Source organism: Rhinatrema bivittatum, chromosome 6 (assembly GCF_901001135.1).
Source record: "Rhinatrema bivittatum chromosome 6, aRhiBiv1.1, whole genome shotgun sequence".
NCBI lineage: Eukaryota > Metazoa > Chordata > Amphibia > Gymnophiona > Rhinatrematidae > Rhinatrema > Rhinatrema bivittatum.
The window spans coordinates 103,772,488-103,792,382 of record NC_042620.1 but is presented as its reverse complement, the minus strand read 5'-3'; the positions used below and the strand labels follow the sequence as shown (position 1 = coordinate 103,792,382).

The 19,895-nt window shown below is 39.3% G+C and overlaps 1 protein-coding gene across 1 annotated transcript in view; it reads left to right on the top strand.

The window, feature by feature from the left end:
• Positions 1 to 19,895, top strand: part of STK39 (serine/threonine kinase 39) — a 484,232-nt gene that overhangs the window by 281,746 nt on the left and 182,591 nt on the right. Inside the window, exons 11-12 of the mRNA XM_029605673.1 lie at positions 13,683 to 13,805; positions 13,914 to 13,946. Coding sequence (XP_029461533.1) covers positions 13,683 to 13,805; positions 13,914 to 13,946 — 156 coding nt within the window. The remainder of the gene's footprint in view (positions 1 to 13,682; positions 13,806 to 13,913; positions 13,947 to 19,895) is intronic.

Sequence of the window (19,895 nt, the reverse complement as noted above, 5' to 3'; positions counted from 1 at the left end):
TTCGCGGCGGCCCGTAAGCGCTGCTCCTCTTCTGCATGTGGCTGATGCTCCTCCTCCTTCCGACACGCGGCTGATGCTCCTCTTCCGGCACGCGGCTGATGCTCCTCCCCCTTCCTGCCCGCGTGGCTCCGGCAACATTTTTTTTCCGGGGCCGCGGGGGCAGGAAGGAGGAGGAGTTTTGCAGGCTTAGAGCGACCTTTTTTTTCAGGCCGTGGTGATGTGAGGTCCTCCATGGCCCTGCCGATCTTCGGCGGCCCTATGAGCCTTCTTATCGGCTACCAGCGGCTCGGCGCCCTCTAATGCTAGGCGCCCTAGGCGATCGCCTAGTTCGCCTAGTGCTTCCACCGGCCCTGATCCTGAGTGATATGGAACAGGTTAATATGGAATGGTTATTTAACCTTTCAGATATCAGTAGAACACTCCATGAAACTAAGTGGTATCAAATTTAAAACAAATTTTTAAGAAGTCTTACTTTCTTTAGCATACAAGCCATGGAATTTGTTGCCAGAGGGTGTGTTCAAAGCTAAAAGTGCAGCAGGCTTTACAAAAGGCTTAGGAACGTTTCTGGAGGATATGCACATTAACAATTAGCTAGGTAGATGTACGAGTCACTGCTTCCTACATCTGGTACTCCTGGGGGAATTCTGCACAAAAAAATCAAAATTCTGCATACTTTATAGTGATCAAAATAACACAATATACATGAGTCTTTAAATAATTAATTGAAAATGTAATACAGAAAAAAAAAAGATATTAAAGATGCAGAATTTTAAAATATTTTGAACAGAATTTCCCTAGAAGTTCACGGTAATAGTGTTCTTCCACTCACTCCCAAGAAACAAGCACTCACATACACACAATCCCTTTTCACACACACCAGCTTCCAATCTCACACACAAACTCCTTCACAATCTCCTCACATAGTCTCCCTCTCTGGCAACCACATTCAGGCTCTCTCTCGTGCCCCCCCTCCCCCTGGCTTTCACGCTTACACACACTTACACACCTACATCTCTCTACATACACTCACTCTCACCAGGGTCTGTTCCATTTTAGCTGGGGCCTTCATCTTTGCCGGGGCCTTCATCTTCAGCGTGAGTGGGACAAGCTCTGCTTGTGGCATGCCGGGGCTTCCTCCATCTTTGGCAATTCTGCGCAGAAAATGGAAATTCTGTGCAGTGGGGGGGATTCTGTGCAAATTCTGCACTCCGCAGTGGTGCAGAATTCCCCCAGGACTAATCTGGGATTGAGCAACAGGGAAGGAATTTTCCTGTTAATATCTGCTGGGTATTTCCTAGTGATCTAAATTCTCCATTGTTGGAGATAGGATGCTGGGCTCAATGGCCCATTGATCTGACCCAGTATGGCACTTACATTCATATGATCTTATAATTTTGCTAAAAATAGCTATTCCCATATGATTAGATGTGATAGTTGCCTTCAAAATTTTGAAAAGTAACTTAGTGCAATTTGTAGCTGATACTATACCCAGTGGACAAATGGTATAGCTTTTTTATTTGAATGATCATGTTACTCCAGGTCATGTTGTGGTGCAGGTTAAATGATCATTAACAACATAGCACCAGATATTTCCTTAATGGTATAAATAGTTATTTTATTTTCTCCCCTTAAAAATGTACTTGTTTCCGTATAATACTATACTCATGACACCTTACGTTAAATATGTATGGAGCACCAAGGTCTCCAGTGAAGCTGTGGAAAAGGCCACAGTATTAGGTTCTTAATGTAGAACTGTATGATTCTGCATGGAATTGGGAAGGGGGGAGGTGCTGGGTCCAGGAGTTAAGGGTTGGCAGAGCAGGCTCACCACCCTTTCCACTCAATCACTGGTTGGAGGTGGTGGGAATATCATACCCTGGTCTATGTTCTCCCCCTTGCCAATCTAAACCACATGGTTCAAAGTAACATATGGGCCTTGGTACTGGGGAAGTTGCAGGCCATCTGCTTACTTTTCTTAGTTTCCTTGGAGGTTGACTCCAGAAGTCACCACAATCCTCCTCAGGCTTGAGCAGTTCCCACCCCAGGTTTCTCAAGCAGTTGGTCAACTACTGGGGAGGTTGCAGGTCCTGTGACTTCACTACAATTTATCTTCTTGATGTTAATCTTTCCAATCGTATTCCCTGCTGAAAACTACTGCTAACACAAAGTCCACTTCCCCCATTTCCTACATTTTCTTGCCTGTCATTCAGTCATCTACACTACCCACTGCTCTTGAACTTATTTCAAACTTTTCTTTCTCTTACCCAGCAATCTCCATATACCATAATAGCATCTCATCCTTGTTGCTGTCATTGCGCTTCTACCTCTTGTCTATCTATTCTCAGGCTCCTCATCCTACTTAGTCAGGGATACCAATCCCAGTCCTTGCCCTGCAAGGCAACTTTCACCCATTGGTGCATATCAAACTGAACCGCTCCAATCGTATCACTATTCCTCTTCTCCCTCCCTCTTCTCTTCCTTTTTTGTGGTCCATGTAGGATTCCCACTCTGTCCATGAAGCTTGCCAAAAGGCTTCTCCCGGAGGACTCTGCTTCAGTTGCTACTCTCTATCATGAAGTTTACCTTTCCTCTCATACACCTAGCACGCAGTAGGCTGCAGTGGTGGTGATAGACTTCTCTCCCACCACTTCAGTCCCATGCTTTCTTCCTTTGAAGCCCACTTCATCCGCATATATAACCCCACACTACCTTTTAGGGTAACTGTCATTTATTGACCTTCTGATAAATCCCCCTTCTCTTTTCTCACAACTTTGATTCCTGGCTTTTTCTTCCTTGATCCATCTACTCTTCCCTTTATTTTTGGTGACTTTAACCTCATGTTGATGACTCCTCTGCCTCTTGTCCCTCAAAACAGCTTTCCTTAAACTCATTAACCAACTCTGTTCTACCTCCCCTATTCACAAGCATGGCCACTGCCTTGCCCTAGTCATTTCATCCAACTTTTGTCTCTGATTTCTCCATCTCAGTTCCTCCTTTCTCAGACCATCATCTGATAACTTCCATCTCAAGCCATTCTTGATCCACTTCAGTCTTGTTTTCATTCTTTACATTCCCCAAACAGCCCTTGCCAAAGTCTTAATCTGTTTATGGATAAAACCAAAAGCCTTTACTCAATCCTTATCCTCCTTGATCTATCTGCTTTTGACATGCTTGATTACCACCTACACCTTGATACTCTGACCTCACTTGGATTTTGGGACTCTGTCCTGTCTTGGCTCTCTTCCTACCTCTCCTATTGCACTTCTAGTGTTTTCTCTGCTGGATCCTCCTTATCTATTCTCTCAACTGCTCCCGCTTAGATTATTGCAACCTGGTACTCACAGGTTTCCTTCCATTACAGTTTATCCAAATGTTCTGTGACTTATCTTTTGCAAAAATTGCTACACCCATATAACCCCTCTTCTCAGGCCACTACATTGACTCCCATTCTGTTTTCATGTATAGTTTAAGCTCTTACTCATCAAACAGAGCCTTCACTCTGCAATTCCTCATTACTTTCCTTGTGTACCCTGCTCACCAGGCAAGTCATTCCTGTCTATGCCCTTTTCCTGTACTATCAATTCCCAACTCTGCTTTCCACTTGGCTATACCATATACTTAGAATAGACTTCCAGAACTGGTACATCATGCTTCCTTTCTTGCCTTATTTAAATTAAGTCTAAAACCCCACATTTTTAAGGATGATTTTAAATAACACCTGATTGTCCCATTACAGCCTCATTGATTTTTAACCATTGTTTTAATAACCTTCCCAAAGTCTCTTTCTGCCCTGTATGTTTGTCTACTGAGAAGGAACTATTTCATTTTCTTGTACAGTGCTATGTATGTCATGTAGCATTATAGAAATGTTTAGTAGTAGTTGAAGATGATGATGATGTAATGTGAAACACCAGTGTTCACCTTCTTTCTCTAGTAGGGAAACTTGAAGTAGCAGGGGGAGGATGGGAAGATTATAAATAGGCAGGGGGTAGTAAAGACTTGTGGGAAGAAATTCAACAGTGGAAGATAAAGGTGGGGGGGTATTTGGTGGTGGGGTGACAGGTGCTGGGGGATATGAGGAAGGAGTGACGGAATTGTTTCATAGAGAGAGCTGACAGACAATAGAGTACAAGCATGCATTGTGTGTGTGTGTGCGACATACAGAAAGGAAATGAGTGAGGGAATCCTCCCAATCTCTTTTGGCCTGTTTCCCAGTCTTGATTCTCTCCTTCCCATATTCTTTCTGAGCCCCAACCCCCGCCCTTCCCCCACTAAAAAAAAAAAAAAAAAATGAACAAAATAAATTATGCAAACACATGAGAGATGGGAACATGACCGTTTTTAACAATGAAAATATATTTGCACAACATTGTGTATATAAATTTACATATTATTGTGTCAATTGCAATAAACTTTTCTAGCTGTTGCACAGTGTAGGAATCTAAGCTGTGCCTATTTCATACGTACTCAACAGTACATAAATGGATTTATTTATACATAAATATAAAAGTGAACAATGCAAAACCTGTAACATCCCCAACCTCAACTGGCCAGGGAATTGAATCCAGGCCTTTTGCACAGAATTTACCACTGAGCTACCAGGCTTGTCCCTAAAATGATAATTTAGTCTTTAAAAAAAAAATAAAATTCAGCAATGGTCATCTGTGCTTTTATGTAAAATGAAAGGAAATGTACTTAAGCCTTTACATTTATGAGTCTTCCCTTGATAAGCACATTTATTAACTTCACATTCCCCACATTATTCTCTAAAATATCTTTCTTTTCCTAAACTCCCCCTGGTTGTAACACTACAGTAATGATTGAGATGGAAGAGAAACTGTACCTATAGCATAGGCTTTGGCAAAGAATGATATCCTGACTTGGACAAATTTCATGAGTGGTTTGTCAGTTGCGGTCCAATATTAAATCTAATGCGAAGAAATAGTGGAGATTGCTAGGCGAGGGGAGGACAACGATACACATCTGGATATTCACGTGGGCCTAATGGTTAATTTTAAATATTAAATGCAGTGAGCTCCAAGATGAGAATTTAACATTATCAGAAAAACTGGAAGATATTGAAATCAGACATGTCGATGTAATCTGTGATTTCGTGGGGAACCAGAAATCCACGAATATGACTGCAAACAAACTATACTGAGACTTTGCACAGCTCTATTAGAAGCTGCTGAAAGTGCAGATAACCCAACGGAAACTCACATCGACATTGAGCGTGCTCTAAGGGCTATGGGTCAAAGAGCTGATGATAAACTACGGGACATTGTGTTATGTTTTCATAGTTTCGCTTTAAAAAAATGCAGCAACAAGAAAGATCTCGATATGGCAATGGGAGCAGCACTCTATTTTGATCTTTGCAGATCTATCCCTTGTTATCTTGCATAAGTGGCAGGAATTTAGAGAGATTACATCTACTCTACGTAAAGAGGGCTGTCCCTCGCTGGCTCTCTCCTTTTGGAATCACGTTCATGATCAAGGGAACTATGACGAGAGTGAAATCTGTTTATGAAGCTGAAACCACTTTGCAGAGAGCAGGCCTCTTGATCTAACGTTCCTCTTCAAGCTACAAGGCAACACCGCTAGCACCTGATGGCAATGGGTGTAGAAGGGCAGATTCATTTAAAGGCAGTCAAGCAACTTGCAATCCAGTACTGGAGAACAGTCTTGAAGATCAGCAGGAATAAAGACTAGAGTCTTTATGATTTAGTTATAACAATGCCAGGGCTTCTGTCTGAAATTAGTATCCCAGTTGTCAGTTTTAATGTCTTTGCTGGGTAGATTTTCTTATCTTTTCAGATGTGATGAGCTCCGATTATTCATTTGTGCAATATGCCAACATGTGATGTTCGTTTGATGTTGGGGGGTCTAAGGGGCTGAGATGCATATTTCTCCTGATAAGGGCATTGATCTGCAGTGGGGATTGGGCAGATCTTTGGGGATAATAGGTGGATTGGGAAAGGGGTTTGGGGAACTTGTTGAAATTGAGGATCAACAGGGCGAGTTGATAGATTTGGGCTGAGCTGAGATATATGTTGGAAATGGGTATGGTGTGCTGAATGTATATTTGTTTGTTGTGTTTCTTTTTAGTATAACTATATTTGCTCAGAGCTTTGTACTAATGCTCTTGTGCATGAAAATATTACATTACTCATTGTCTCTATATCTGGTATTGACCATAAATGTAAAAGGGTTAAATACCCATTTCAAAAGGTAGTTATCTAGAGAATTATCTTCTAGGCATGTTTCAATAGCATGTATTCAGGAAACTCATCTCAGGAAACATTGAGCATGTAATGACCTCGAGTGATTATCCACGTAGATATTTTGCGGCTGCCTCAGGGATAGGGAAGTATGTGGGTATTGGTATCCTGATTTCTATACATCTTGCTATTCAATTTAAAAAGTTATGTGTATCTTTTGATTAGGTTTCTTATTCTCCAAATTGAAATGGGAGGTGACCTCTTTACTCTGGTTAATTTGTTTGCTCTAAATAAGTCAAAGTGGATTATTCAATTCCATAGCTAAATCTTTGGAAATTTGGGTTGAGGGTCATTTAATATTAGGGGGTGACTTCAATCTTACCTGATTTCTGGAATTGGATAACTCATCTGGAGTGAGCCAAATATCTAAACTCCATATGGTGAAATTAAAACCTTTTAATACAAAATGGGATCTTATTGACATCTGGAGACATTGCTTTCCAAAAATGTGAAATTACACCTGTTTTCCAAACCACCCAATTCATATTTCTCTATCGATTATATAGGGTTGAGGAATCATTAGCAGACAGTTTGAATAAAGTTATCACTAGTTTAATTCATATAGATCAAGCTGGTTTTATGCCTAATAGAATGATGGCTGACAATGTGAGGGAAAACTGGTATCTCCTCTGTTCATAGGGAAAACATTCCTGTGGTGCTTCTTTCTGTATTTATTTATTTTACAAATTTATATTCCACTGATCCACAAATCTCTGTAGATGCAGAGAAAGCTTTTTCACATGGTTAATTGGCCATTTTTGATCAAGACACTGGTAAAGATAAATTTTGGCCAGTTTTTCATTAAGTGGATACAGAAACGTTATGATCATCAACAGGCATGTGTGAAAGTGACTGGATATTCTGATCTATTTACAGTGGCCAGAGGTACTTGCCAGGAATGTCTACTTCCTCTTTATTATTTGCTATCTTTTTGTAGCCCTGGAGCAGACAATACCATTCTTGGAGTTCAAATTGGATCTGTTTTCATATAAACAATCGCTACTTGTGGATGATATTCTATTCAGTTTAACTGTTCCAGAGGTTTCCCTAGAGGGAGCAATTCCAGAGATCAATCACTTTAGCAGTCTCTGGATTTAAGATTAACTTTAAAGTCTGAGATTTTGAATGTCTCTGTTCTGGAGGCATCTCTACAACCTTTGAGGAAAATAGTTCCCTTTTAAATGGGCCAAACAGTGTATAAAATATCTGGGAATATATATAAGCAGGAAAATAAATGATCTTTTTGACCATAATTATGTTCTCTCCTTTAAAATTATAAAAAAGATTTAGAGAGATGGGAAAAAATGGCTTATGGATGGGAAGAATTTCAATGATAAAAATCACATTTCTTAGATTTTCTTCGAGACATTACCAATCTCCATCCCCAATTCTCTGTTAAAATTGTGGCAGAGATGTATATTTGCTTTTATCTGGAAGAGGACCCCCCCCCCAGGTTATCACGAAAGATAATGTACTTGACTAAACTAAGAGGTGGGCTAGAGGTGCCTAATATTCTATGGTACTATGCTGCTTCGCAATTCTGAGCTATTGTTGACTAGCACATGAAGAGAGGTCAAACAATGGATAGTCTTTGAATAGGAACTGCCTCTGAAAGCCTTAGTGTGGCAACCTGAATGAACATGAAGGTCGTTAAGGATAGTTCTACCCACTTCCTTTCATACATTAAAAATTTGGAACCAGTGGTGTATTAACTTGGTTAGACGAAGAGAATACTTCTATAGACTGCTGCTTTTTCATAGTATGGATTTTCAACCGGGTATAACTTAGAGGAAATATCAGAAATCATCAAGACCAGGGCTTGTATCTCATGGAAGAGGAGAGATATTAAATGTATGAGACCTGTTGTGATATGCTAATCCCTGAAGCTAATACTTTTCTTTATTCACAAATTAGTCACTTTCTATGAATCACTAAAGTTAAAGAAGATTTGGTTAGGGTCAAGTCCCTCTTTGAGGGTTATTGCTCCTCTGCTGGGGGTTTAGAGTATTTAAAAAATGTATAGCCTTTTAAATGGAGAACTGTTGAAACAGACACATATTTATAGCTTGGAAAACTGATATTGGAGAGTCTATTTCTGAAGAAGAATGGGATTTTTAAAAATATTAGCAAGAGTTCTGGCTCAACATTCTTGCTTGAAAATGGATATAAGATACTACTTAGGTGGTACTTAATGCTTGAGAAATTACACCTAACTTTATTAACCATAGACGATAAGTGCTGGAGGAAATGTGGCATGGTAGGTTCCTTTTATCATGCTTGGTGGACCTGTCCTGTCATAAGTAAACACTGGTCTAAGGTTTATAAGATAGATGATGTATTAAGGTTAACTTTGACCACCCTCTGCTTAAACAAGCTTTATTGAATATATGGAATACTTGTTCTGACCAATATTTACAAATTTTGATGCAACAGCTGCTATTGGCAGCCAGATGTGAGATAGCTTACACATGGAGAGTCCCCAAGGGTCCTCAGGTTTCAGCAGTCAGCAGTAAATTGGAACATCTATAACTGCTTAAGTAAGATTTCTGCCTTTAGGAAGCTTAATATCTTTAAAGTTGAGAAGATTTGGGATCCCTATGTTTAGTGGAAGAATTTAGCATTAGCTCTTAGGCTGGAGATAGGGGTAACTGGTGGGCAATGGTTTATTGTAGTTCTGTACACATTTTGAAGATATTGTGTATGCTTGATTGCTTATTTTTGGTTTTATTTCAATCTTTTCTCTATTCTTATGGCTATTTTTTAGCAGTATTATATTATATTATATATTTTATCTCCTGTTTCTATTTTGATTCTCTACCTCAGTTGATGCTATATTGTTTCAATTTACTGTTTTAATTAGCTCTGATTTGAACTAATGTGGATTGTATTTCCTCATAAGGGATGGGAATGGGGGAAATAATTTGTGGGATATTGCAGAACAAAATGTTCAGTGTTATACCTTCATTGTATTTGTTCCTTGGATTGTCTGTCTGGTTATTGATTGTATAACAAACTTTAAATTGCCAAAAAAAAAAAAAGGCCAAATGACATACATGCTACAGCTAGAGGTGAATTGCAACAAATAGATGTTTGGATGCAATAAATGATCTACTTAAGAAAACACTAGCAGATGTCATGCAGAAAATGCTGATACACGTGCTGAAAGTGGAGGACTTGGTGCTGTGCAACTTGGGAGTAAGATACTACTGAGTCACAATTGGATACTTCAGTCTTCTTTAAAAATGAGATAGGTAATGTAGTCAGTCAACTCAGTCTGGAACTACAAACAATAATAGTGTAGGTGCCTGAAGGTCAAATCTCCCAAATAATTAACTTACAGACCAAAGCTGACAGCGAATTTAATCACATCACCAATATGTAGGGACCCAATATATGCATGCTGTCTTGACAGCCTTGCGACACATGCGCTACTACCAGGGGTGAATCTCAGCAGATGTTTGGGTGCCATAAATAACTTCCTAAAGAGAAAGCAAAATATGTGCTGGTGGTGGAGCCCTTGGTACTACCCAACCCCAAAGTTCGATTAGTGACTAGTCAGTTACTGAATAGAGAATTGTAGCTGTTTAGGCTTGATAGAATCTTGTAGCAAAGCAACATGTCTTATCAGTGTTAACTGCCATGTGAAATTAAGAAAATTGGGTTCAGTGTCCTGTGTTGCAAGAACCCGAACGGCCATGTTTGAATAGTCTGAATGCAAAGGGGTACGAGCAATTTGCTAACTCATCACAGGTAATGTAATGTAATGTATTTCTGGCTTCAAGCTACTGGTCACATTTTATACAGCAGCAAATAATTCCATAGGGCGATTAATGGACATCTTTATGTGTGGGGGAACCAATCAACTACAAACAGTTAATAGATAACATAATAGACAAAAGCACCCAGGCACAAATAAGTAACATCTATATGTAAATTAAAGTTCCCTATTAAACACAGTACTTAAGTAGAATGGAAACCAAAACTGCCTCTCCAGTTGTAGAGGCTGGAGGATGATATATTATACACATTGTCCAATCATGATTCCTAAGCCAGGGAATATAATTTATGAACATGAATTGTCTTTCTATAGATAAGAACCATTCTCCCACTCTTCAAAGAAAGAGCTTCCTGCATATAGCAGTAGTGCTTTAGACAGACTTTTTTCAACAAGAAGTATCATTTTCTGTATACCAGGACTCAGTAATTAACAGCAATTAAGGATGTACTGAATGAAAGCATCAAAGAGTTAATTCTTCTCCTTTATGAAGTTGAATTAATATAACCCACTTGCAGTTCATATTTGACACAATGTTCATCAGGACAAAAAGGCAACCCTGCATATCTCCCTTAATTATAAAGGGGATAGCACCAATACAAAACTCCAACATTATCCAAAACATTGCTAAATAGCAATCTCAAAAGCCAAACAAATGTATCTTGATCTAAACAGCATTTCATATCATCCCCTGGCCAGTGTCTAGTTGCCCACTAAGGGGCGAGCCCTTAGGCAGAGGCCTGCCTAAAGCACCTTCCCTTTATACATGCCATCTAATGCCAAGTGATAACATCACCATATGAGGCCCTGGCTTCTCCAGGCTGCTCTAAACCAGAGGAAAATGGCAGCTTCATCAGGAGAAACGAGGCACAGTCCTTAGTGGCCTAAAAGGGCCTCCCCTTTATACAGGCTATTTGGCACAAAGTATTGACATCACTATTTATTTATTTATTTGTTTATTTAAGTTCTTTTAATATACCGATGCTCAAGACAAGTCTTATCGAACCGGTTTACAATGAACAAGGGGAGAACCAATTAACAGAGCAGGCGTAGAAAAAAGTTACAATAAACAGGGAATGAATAACTTGGTCATTAGAAAAGAGGGATAGATTAAACAGTACATACATTTCAGTGGTTCAGATATATCTGGCATATGCTTCTCCAGGTCAGCAGCATATCAGGAAGCCAGGTAGAGGTGAGAAAGTACCAGTGGATAGTAAGGAGGGGTCATTTCCACAAATATTTGAGCTTTAAGCTGGCAGGAGGATGAACAGCACTATGGAGCTGGCTCACACAGGCCGGTCAGAAGTACTGGGAGGAGGGGAGTTACTCAATCCTCAACCCATTACTCCATGCCCACCTCCACCAATCAAGTTCTCATGCCACCTCCCTTCCATTGATCCCCCAATCCTACTCTGTCAGGAGGAGAATTGTGCTTATGCACTTTGTAACCCATGTAGCCTCCCCTAGTTTATTTGTGTGCGCAGTTCCATTTTTAGGTTGCGGTGTGAATTGTACAATGTCTTGTAGACTGAGGATCTGCTATCACTGCATAGTTTAGTTTATACAGCAAACAAGATATATAGGTATCACTTAATAGAGGAGGCTGTACAAGGTAATCAAATGCCTTTGTCTTCCTGCTGGGATTCCGGGGGGGGGGGGGGGGGCAGTGTTGGTGGTGGATAGATGAGAAATGGTAGAGTTGAGGTGTATGGGTGGGAAGGAAAGTGAAAGCGTGAGACCTCTGGATCGATGGGGAAGGGAGGGAAAAAAGATATCAAACTAGGCACCACCAGAAATTTTACAAACCCATCACTCATACTAACATGGCATACTGTATGTGGATCTGGCATTCTTTGTACACAAACACATAGGGTAGCCTTCAAGCATTACTTACAGAGTGAAACCTAGGAGATTTAGAGGTAATGAGATTTTAAAAGATTTTGAGGGAGACAGTGTCCCCTTTTTTAAAAGGATTATTTCCTAAAATAAAATATTTCATAGCCCAATTCTTCTTAATGGACTGAGATTGGATCTGCTAAATGCATTTGTCTTATGGGATCTAACATAAGTAGTACATTGGACTGCTTGGAAATAATTATCACAATGCGCAAAGTTAGAAAATTGATATTGATTATTTGTAGCCTTAATCATCATTTGGGAACCTTCATGAAATGGTCCTATCTTTATAGTGTGTTAACTTTTTTGTCCTCGAAGCCTTGTGGAAGGATGTATTCTTAAACACTCGAGTTGAAGTTGTTTTAAAATGTCACGTAGATAAGGTCAGAGAGAACATGGAGTAGCAGTAGTAAAACGTAATGAGGATTAATGTAATTTGAAGCTATGTAAAAATTGGTACTACGTAGTACACAATTCTTCTGCATTTAATAGCTGAGTGATCTATAAACGGATGACAAAATGGTTAGTCAAGTTTGGGCAGAGTTAACCAGGGCATCCTAACATATAACAGAGCAATGGTATTTGTTGTTTTAGAATTTGCACTTGAAAGAGATTTGTCTGACTGCTTCAGAACTGTCTGTTTTCTTGTAAGAAACTCGTAACATTTCAGAAACGTTCACTGGTTGCTTTTCTTCCTTTTAGTTCAATAATTTGGAACAATTAAGGAAAACTGATTATAATCTAAACAACCAGGTCTGCTGCTAATTATCATGCTGTGCTTCCAGCAATCTCATGAGTCTCATAAATGCTTGTCAAGATGTTTTTAGGAATCGTCTGATACTGTTTTGTTTTGCTTAAGTAGGCTGAGCAGAGTCCTGGGAAAAAAAGCATGATGTCAGGTTCTGAAAAAGAGCAAGATGGCAACAGAAGGGTATTTGATTTTATGGTTTAGGGCAGTAATTGAGTGCTCTGGTGTGCTTCTTTAGGCTGTTTTGTTTTGTATAAATGCTGTCCAGTGTGCTGTCTTAGTGTCTGCATGTTGTTTTTTTTTCCAGTAGGCATCTCTAAATAATTTATGTTGCATTTTATGTATAACATTGTATTGTTACTGTGAAGTTGTTCGTGTTAAAATAAGAGGTTTATTTAGAGTTTGAGATCCATATTCAAACACCATTTAGACAGATAGCGTAATAGTTATCCTTCTAAATGGCTTATCCAGGTATTTTGAGCGCTTATCGAGCTAAATTCTAAAATTTAGCCGGATAAGTCAGGAGTGGGCAGGAAGGTGTTCCAGGGAGGAGCAGGGTTAGCTGGTTAACTTATACAGCTAACTGTGGTCGAGCCGTAGGGCTGTCCTAAAGTTAGCAAGATATATTCAGCACTGCTAGTTAGCCAGACAAGTTAATCATTCCGCGGCTGAATATTGTCCCCTTTCTGTTTTCTCATTTTGTGTGGTAACTTTATTACAGTATAGTTTTTTTAAGACACCTTTGATTGTAACATTTGAGGACTGATGTTCAAGCATGTGAATAAAGGAAATATTTATTTCTATGGAGTGCAGTGACATAGTACACTGATTATTCACTGCTAAGAACTGTTTGAAATCCTGGATTTTGTCCAGCTGAAATTAATTTAACCATCTAATGTAGCCTTTAGTAAAATCTAACAATGGTGCCCACAATATTTATGGATGTCAGATAATAAAGAACAACTATTTTCTGTTTTGATAGGTTAGAAGAGTGCCTGGCTCCAGTGGTCATCTCCATAAGACTGAAGATGGAAACTGGGAGTGGAGTGATGAAGAAATGAATGAAAAAAGTGAAGAATTCAAAGCTGCATATTCTCAAGAAAAGGTATACGTTATATTAAAGATGCTTTTAAAATATTAGAAAATATGCAAGTACTATGCATGCTCTTTAAATCGTGTAAACTTCGATTCATTATGTATTCTTATTTTGCAGTCTAGAAGAATGAAAGACCAGCATATTACTGAGGTAAATTGCTTTAATATCTGACTTTATTGCTGAGTAATATTTTGGGTAATAGGGTTGCAATGTTTAAACAGTACTTCAAAATTGCATCTAGCTGATATTTCATTAGGATAGAAAGTGATTGGGTGATTCAGGTCTGTTGTTTATTTATTTATTTATTTCACATTTTTCTATACCAAGCTTCATGGTTGAATACCATATCAGATCGGTTTACATCGAACGAGGGATAGAAACTTATAACCAAAAAACAGAACAATAAGTTATAATCAGAAAGAGAGCAAGAAAGTTACATTGAACAAGGACTATAAACTTGGAGGCTTTACAGCTTGGAAGTAAATAGAGTAAAAAAATGTTATGTTAGTATCCAGCAATGCTTTTGTCAATTTTCCAATGAGAATGGTCAACAATGATCTGCTTTTTTATAACAAAGCACCTAGTTTCCTGTGGCAATTTTTGAATGTTTTCCCATATAATTTTCTAATTTTCTTAAGCAATTATGGGGGTCATTTATCAAAATGCGGTAAGGCGTTTTCGCATGCGTTAAGGACTTATCGCATGCGAAAAGCCCTGTTAATGCATGCTATAGGCCCTTAATGCATGTGAAAATGCCTTTAATGCATGCGATAGCACCATATCATATGGTGCGATGCAAATCCGAAAAAGAGGAGGAGTTAGGGGCGGGAGTGGGCTGGGTTTGCTAGTCTGCGAAGTGCTATTGCATAGACTTAACGCCAATTTTAACTACACCTTTTTCAGTAGCAGTAAGCCATGCGATAGCTTGCGTTACGGGGCGGTAAGGTGTTAGCGCATTTCGCAATGTCTCCTGAAAGGCCTGTTTTAGTAGGTTTAAAGCTCCCGGAGCACCGATGGAGCCATCTGGGGAGATAGGTATTTGTATCCCTATGGGAGGCCCACATAGTAACTTGAGGTGAGGTTTAGGTATTAGTGTAGGGGGTTAGGGGCCACTTTGACATTCAACATGAGACGTACGAACAGAACAGTGGTCACTTGTGAAGATTTGATGACCTTCGGAGTGAGGAAACTCACTCCAAGATATATGTGTAAGGTTTTCTCAACCTAGCTTGATGGACACTCTACCTGGGTACCATCAAGCTAGGTGGAGAGAACATTGCAGAAATCTCATCTTTGGGTGAGTTTCCTCTCTGGTCATCAAATCTTCACATACAAATACCTTTCTAGGGAGGTCTCTCTCTCTCTCTCACTCTCTCTCTCTCACTCTCTCGTCCCCCAGTGGTTGAATGCAGGGAATACAACAGGTATGGCACTTATCGCAAAGTCCGCAAATGTTATTGCAATTTGCGCTAACTTAGCTCTTTGCATAGGTAATTAGCGCAAATTGCGATAAACTGTATATTAGCATAACACGCCCCTTTTGCTATCGCATGCGATACTTATCGCATTTTGATAAATCCAGGCCTATGTTTGCTAATGAGTATTTGTCTTAATACACATTTACACATTAAAGTTTACATTGCTGAATGTCCCATCTTTTAAGGCTGGTAATGCGAAATCCTCATGCATTTTACCATTGCCGTGTGATAATTCTAATGCTCATAGATAGAAAGATGACAGTCATATGTAAATAGGCTTATTAGATATCCTCTGATACCTAACAGGCCTATTGTGGTCCACATAATACTATAAAGCTAATTGCATTTCAGGAGGACTACTTTACTTTCCATCTGTATGTGGGCCTCAAAAGCTTGGACATTCTCGTTCCCAAGACAGAATATTTTTTTTCCCAGAAGGCCCCCAGTGCTCATCCTGAAGGCTTTCAACCCTCAAAACCTTTTCCTTACCAAGTCCTCAGATATTGGATGCACTGCTCTCAAAATCTCTGGGACAGAAAGGAGCTGGGCTTTTCTCCTGGTGGTCCAAGCACCGGAATCAAAATGCCTATGACTCACTGACCTAAATAGTAAAGCATGTTGGGTGGGAGGGAAGTTGTTAGTACAGGGAAACACAGCAACACTCTTAGGTCCATGATGTCTTTCTAGCATGGTGATGGGAATGCAGCCAAGTTCAGCAATCTTTTTAGCTTAGTACACATCAGGTGTTGAAGTCTGATGTACTATTTGTTAGAATCAGCTGGTAATTGTTACCATATTTGTTCTAATACAGATTAGCAAATGCACACATGAGTGTATGTTCAAATGCATTTTTATTGTTAATCTTTCATATTGTACATATGCAGTATTTAAAATACAAATTTATGCAATATTTATCATGCATATGACTAACAAGTAAAGAATTTTAAGTTGCACACTTTACCTGTGAAATGTTATATTGTCTTGACTTAAAATAGTGCTATCATTCTCTTATTTTTTCTTGGAAAAGTTCTTGTTGCCTTTCAGAATGTAGACATTTATATATGCTAAACTTGTCACATAATATTGTAAATAAAATTAATATTGAATTTAAATTGCAAGAAAAATAGCTTTTGGAAAAGATGCATACAGCATTGTAGACTCCAAAATACACAGTGATGTGAGAATAGTGTAGAGGAAAAAATGAATTAGCATACTATAATTCCTCCTCAATGTATCTATATATATATATATATATATATATATCTCAGCCATCATAGTAGGCACTACTGGTATAGAAACTTTCATTGCCTTATTAATCATGTGGATTCATTAAGCATTGTCCAATAAATACTTTTTGTGTATTTTTTATGCAATTAAAAGAACTTTTTCTTAGTGAACTTAGCTTGTCCAACCACCCAGTCTTGTTTTGAAATTGTTTTTCTGTATCAGGGGGCCATGAGAATAGTAATCTTGATAGTCAAGTCACTGTAACAGATGTGTTGATTATAGAACAAGTTATAAAATGAGAAAAGTCAGTACCATTGTTCTTCAGCACTTTTTATAAGCTTTGCTTACCTTTCAAACACCGGCATCTAGTATCATTTTGGCACCAAATCAAAACCGGAAGTAACCTAGCTAGAAGAATGGGTTGTATAGCAAAATAAACTATAATGTCTAAAAATAAAAATCAAATTATCGAGTACTATTTTATATCTAAATTCATTCCATGTGATTACTGTGTTGAGGAAATAAATCCCAAATTGACAGATGTTCAACCGATTCACACAATCACCTGTTGTTGATGCATCTGTTCTAAGATACCCCAGCATAAGTCCTCGAGCAAATGATTATTTTCAAGGCAATGTGAAACCAAGGGGGCTTGCACTTCTTATTTGTTTGTTATGCAGCTCTTATGCTTTGTAAGTCAAACATGAATCCTTTTTTGTTCTCCCTACATAAACCTTTTAACAAAAGATAACATAGTTTGTTGGTAAATACTATCAAATTTAAACAGCGACCTGATTGTGGATCTTGCCAATTTGTCTCTGCAATTGTTATTGAGCAAAAGGAGCAATTGCCGTAGGCATTGTCCTGTCGGTGGATTTGATTGATGTCCATCTACAGGGGGAGACAGTAATGCACAACAGTCTTTGATATTTTTCCCTCGTGTTTAGGTTATCATATGAAGCTCAAGATTAAATAGGCAATGAAGGTTTCTATACTGGTAATGCCTGTTATGATGGCTGATATACAAATCTAGAAAAACATGGAGGAGGGATTATAGTGTGCTAATTCACAGCACTATAGAAACATCAGCAAAGGTGATAAACTTTGAAATTTCTACTTTAATACATAAAATGCCTAAGTCCAGCCTTGAGTGGTGATCCCCAATGGTTCGCCACTCAAATGTAGCTTCTGACCCGATCTGCTCCCGGGCACAGGGGCTCACGACCTGCAACAGATCCCATTACTTCATGGGGTTCCCACACAGGGGGAAAAGAAATGTCTTTCCCCCTGTGTGCAAATGCCCCTGAGAGGAGAAACCCTTCAGGGTTTCTCCTCTCAGGGGCATTTGCTCATCAGCCCAGTAAAAAGCACAAAAGTACCATATTGATTCCAAAGCTGTTTAAAATAAATGTCCTTTACTGGCAGTGATGGCAAGAAAAACAAAGTCTAAAACAATGATACACTAATGGCTAGTGTACCAAACAGCAACTCAGAGTTCAAAAGTCACAAAAAGAATCTGTCTTTCAGAAGCAATAACTGCCCTCCCAAACAGGTCAGATCAGGAACCCTCTCTGTTAGGTCCTCCTTGGTACTTGCTCAGAAAGCAGCTCTTCTCTCTTATCTCAGCAACGTCTCCAACTCTGAGTTTCTGTATGATTCTTCTTTCAGCCTGGAACTCCTTAGCACTACTTTCTCATCTGGGTGATTGGCCCAAGAGTTCTTAGGCTTTTCAGCAATCTTTGGGAGGGCTTGGGGGGGAGGGGAAGGAGTATTGGGCAGTCAGACCCAACCTTGGCCTCGTGTGTGTGGGGGGAGGGAGGAGGGGATTGGGTTCCAAAGTTCACTTGGCTTCCATTTTTGTTCTTTGTGTAAGCACTTATCCACCTATGTTCTTTAAGGTGGATTTTAAAAGCCCGACAAGCGCCAAAATTAAGGAATGCATGAATGTTGAGCTGGCGCGTGACGAATGGCTTTTAAAAGCTAGCTGGATGCATGCACACTAACCACTACGCACACAAATGAGAAAAAAAAAAAAAGGGGGGGGGGCATGGATGTGGTCTTGGAAGGCATGGGCATTCCAGGATTTAATCATGATACTTGTGTGTAAATATGCATGCAGGCGTGCACTGGAGTCTCCTACTGCATTACTTCTGCTATGGTTGACGTGTAAGTAGTAAAACAAAAAAATATAGGCATATCAGCGAAGTTTTTAAATGTCAGGGCCAATGGGAGAAGGGAGGCTATTAAATTAGGGGGGGGGTGGGGGGGTTGAAGTCCTTTAACTGGGAAAACGGCCAATGGCATCAGCGTGAGTGGCTTTTAAAATTCCCCCACTTGTGCGGTAGAAGCGACATTTGCACGATTAGGCACACGTCCACTTAAAATTGCGTGCAGGCTTGCACTCGGTGAAGCTATTTTATAACATACACGTGCATACGCATCTGTTATAAAATGGCCACATCCCTGGGGGCGGGCCAAAGACCACGTGCCTGCTCGTAGCATTGAAAGTTACCGTCTTTGAGTATATTCAGTTATCCAGGCGCATGGATAACTTTGAAACTTAACCAGTGTATTTAAACATAACTGGTTATTTTTCAAAGTTAACTGAGTGAGTTTACGGAATAACTTTATTCGAGGATATTCAGCAGAACACTTATCCCACTGAATATCTGGCTAACTTCAGACAGATATGTTATGTTTCATTTTTTATTTGCATTTGTTTCTAACAAATGCCAAAAATGCAACAAATAAGGACAAATTGTGTAGAACTATGTGTTTGTCTGAAGACCCTAACAAAGGCCAAAGTTTCAGCAGCCAACTGTCACCTGCTTCAAGGGTTACAAATTCTAGAAAAATAACAGAACAAGGTAACTATCAAACCAGATAACAATTAAAAAGTCCTAAAATCAAGGAGACTGTCTACCTCAGAATGATGTTAATAACATCTCTATATGGCACGGGTGCTCCAGAAAAGACAAGAAAACCTCCTCCTGGAATCTTAAATGTGCTCAACCAATGTAATCACTAACCAATAAAAACAAAGCTGCAACTTTCTACCACAGCAAAGGTAGAAATAAATAACCAATCAAAGAATATAGCATTTTTGTGTATTCTTGCTCTGGCATAAGAGAGGTTCTGCTGTATTTGTTCAGTTTATCTTCTTTAAAAATAACACCATCTGCCTGGTGGATGATGTTGAAATGATATCACTTTGGCACGTTCATCTGGTGAAGCCAGCACTATTGTGATGTCTGATCACAGAAATTTATGGCCGTGAATCAAAATGGCGCTGGCTGCACTGATGAAAGCACCAAAGTGACATCACTTCAGCACTGTCCTCCAGGTGGATGGTGCCATTTTTAAAGTACTGGGACCCAGGCAGGAGTCACTGGAC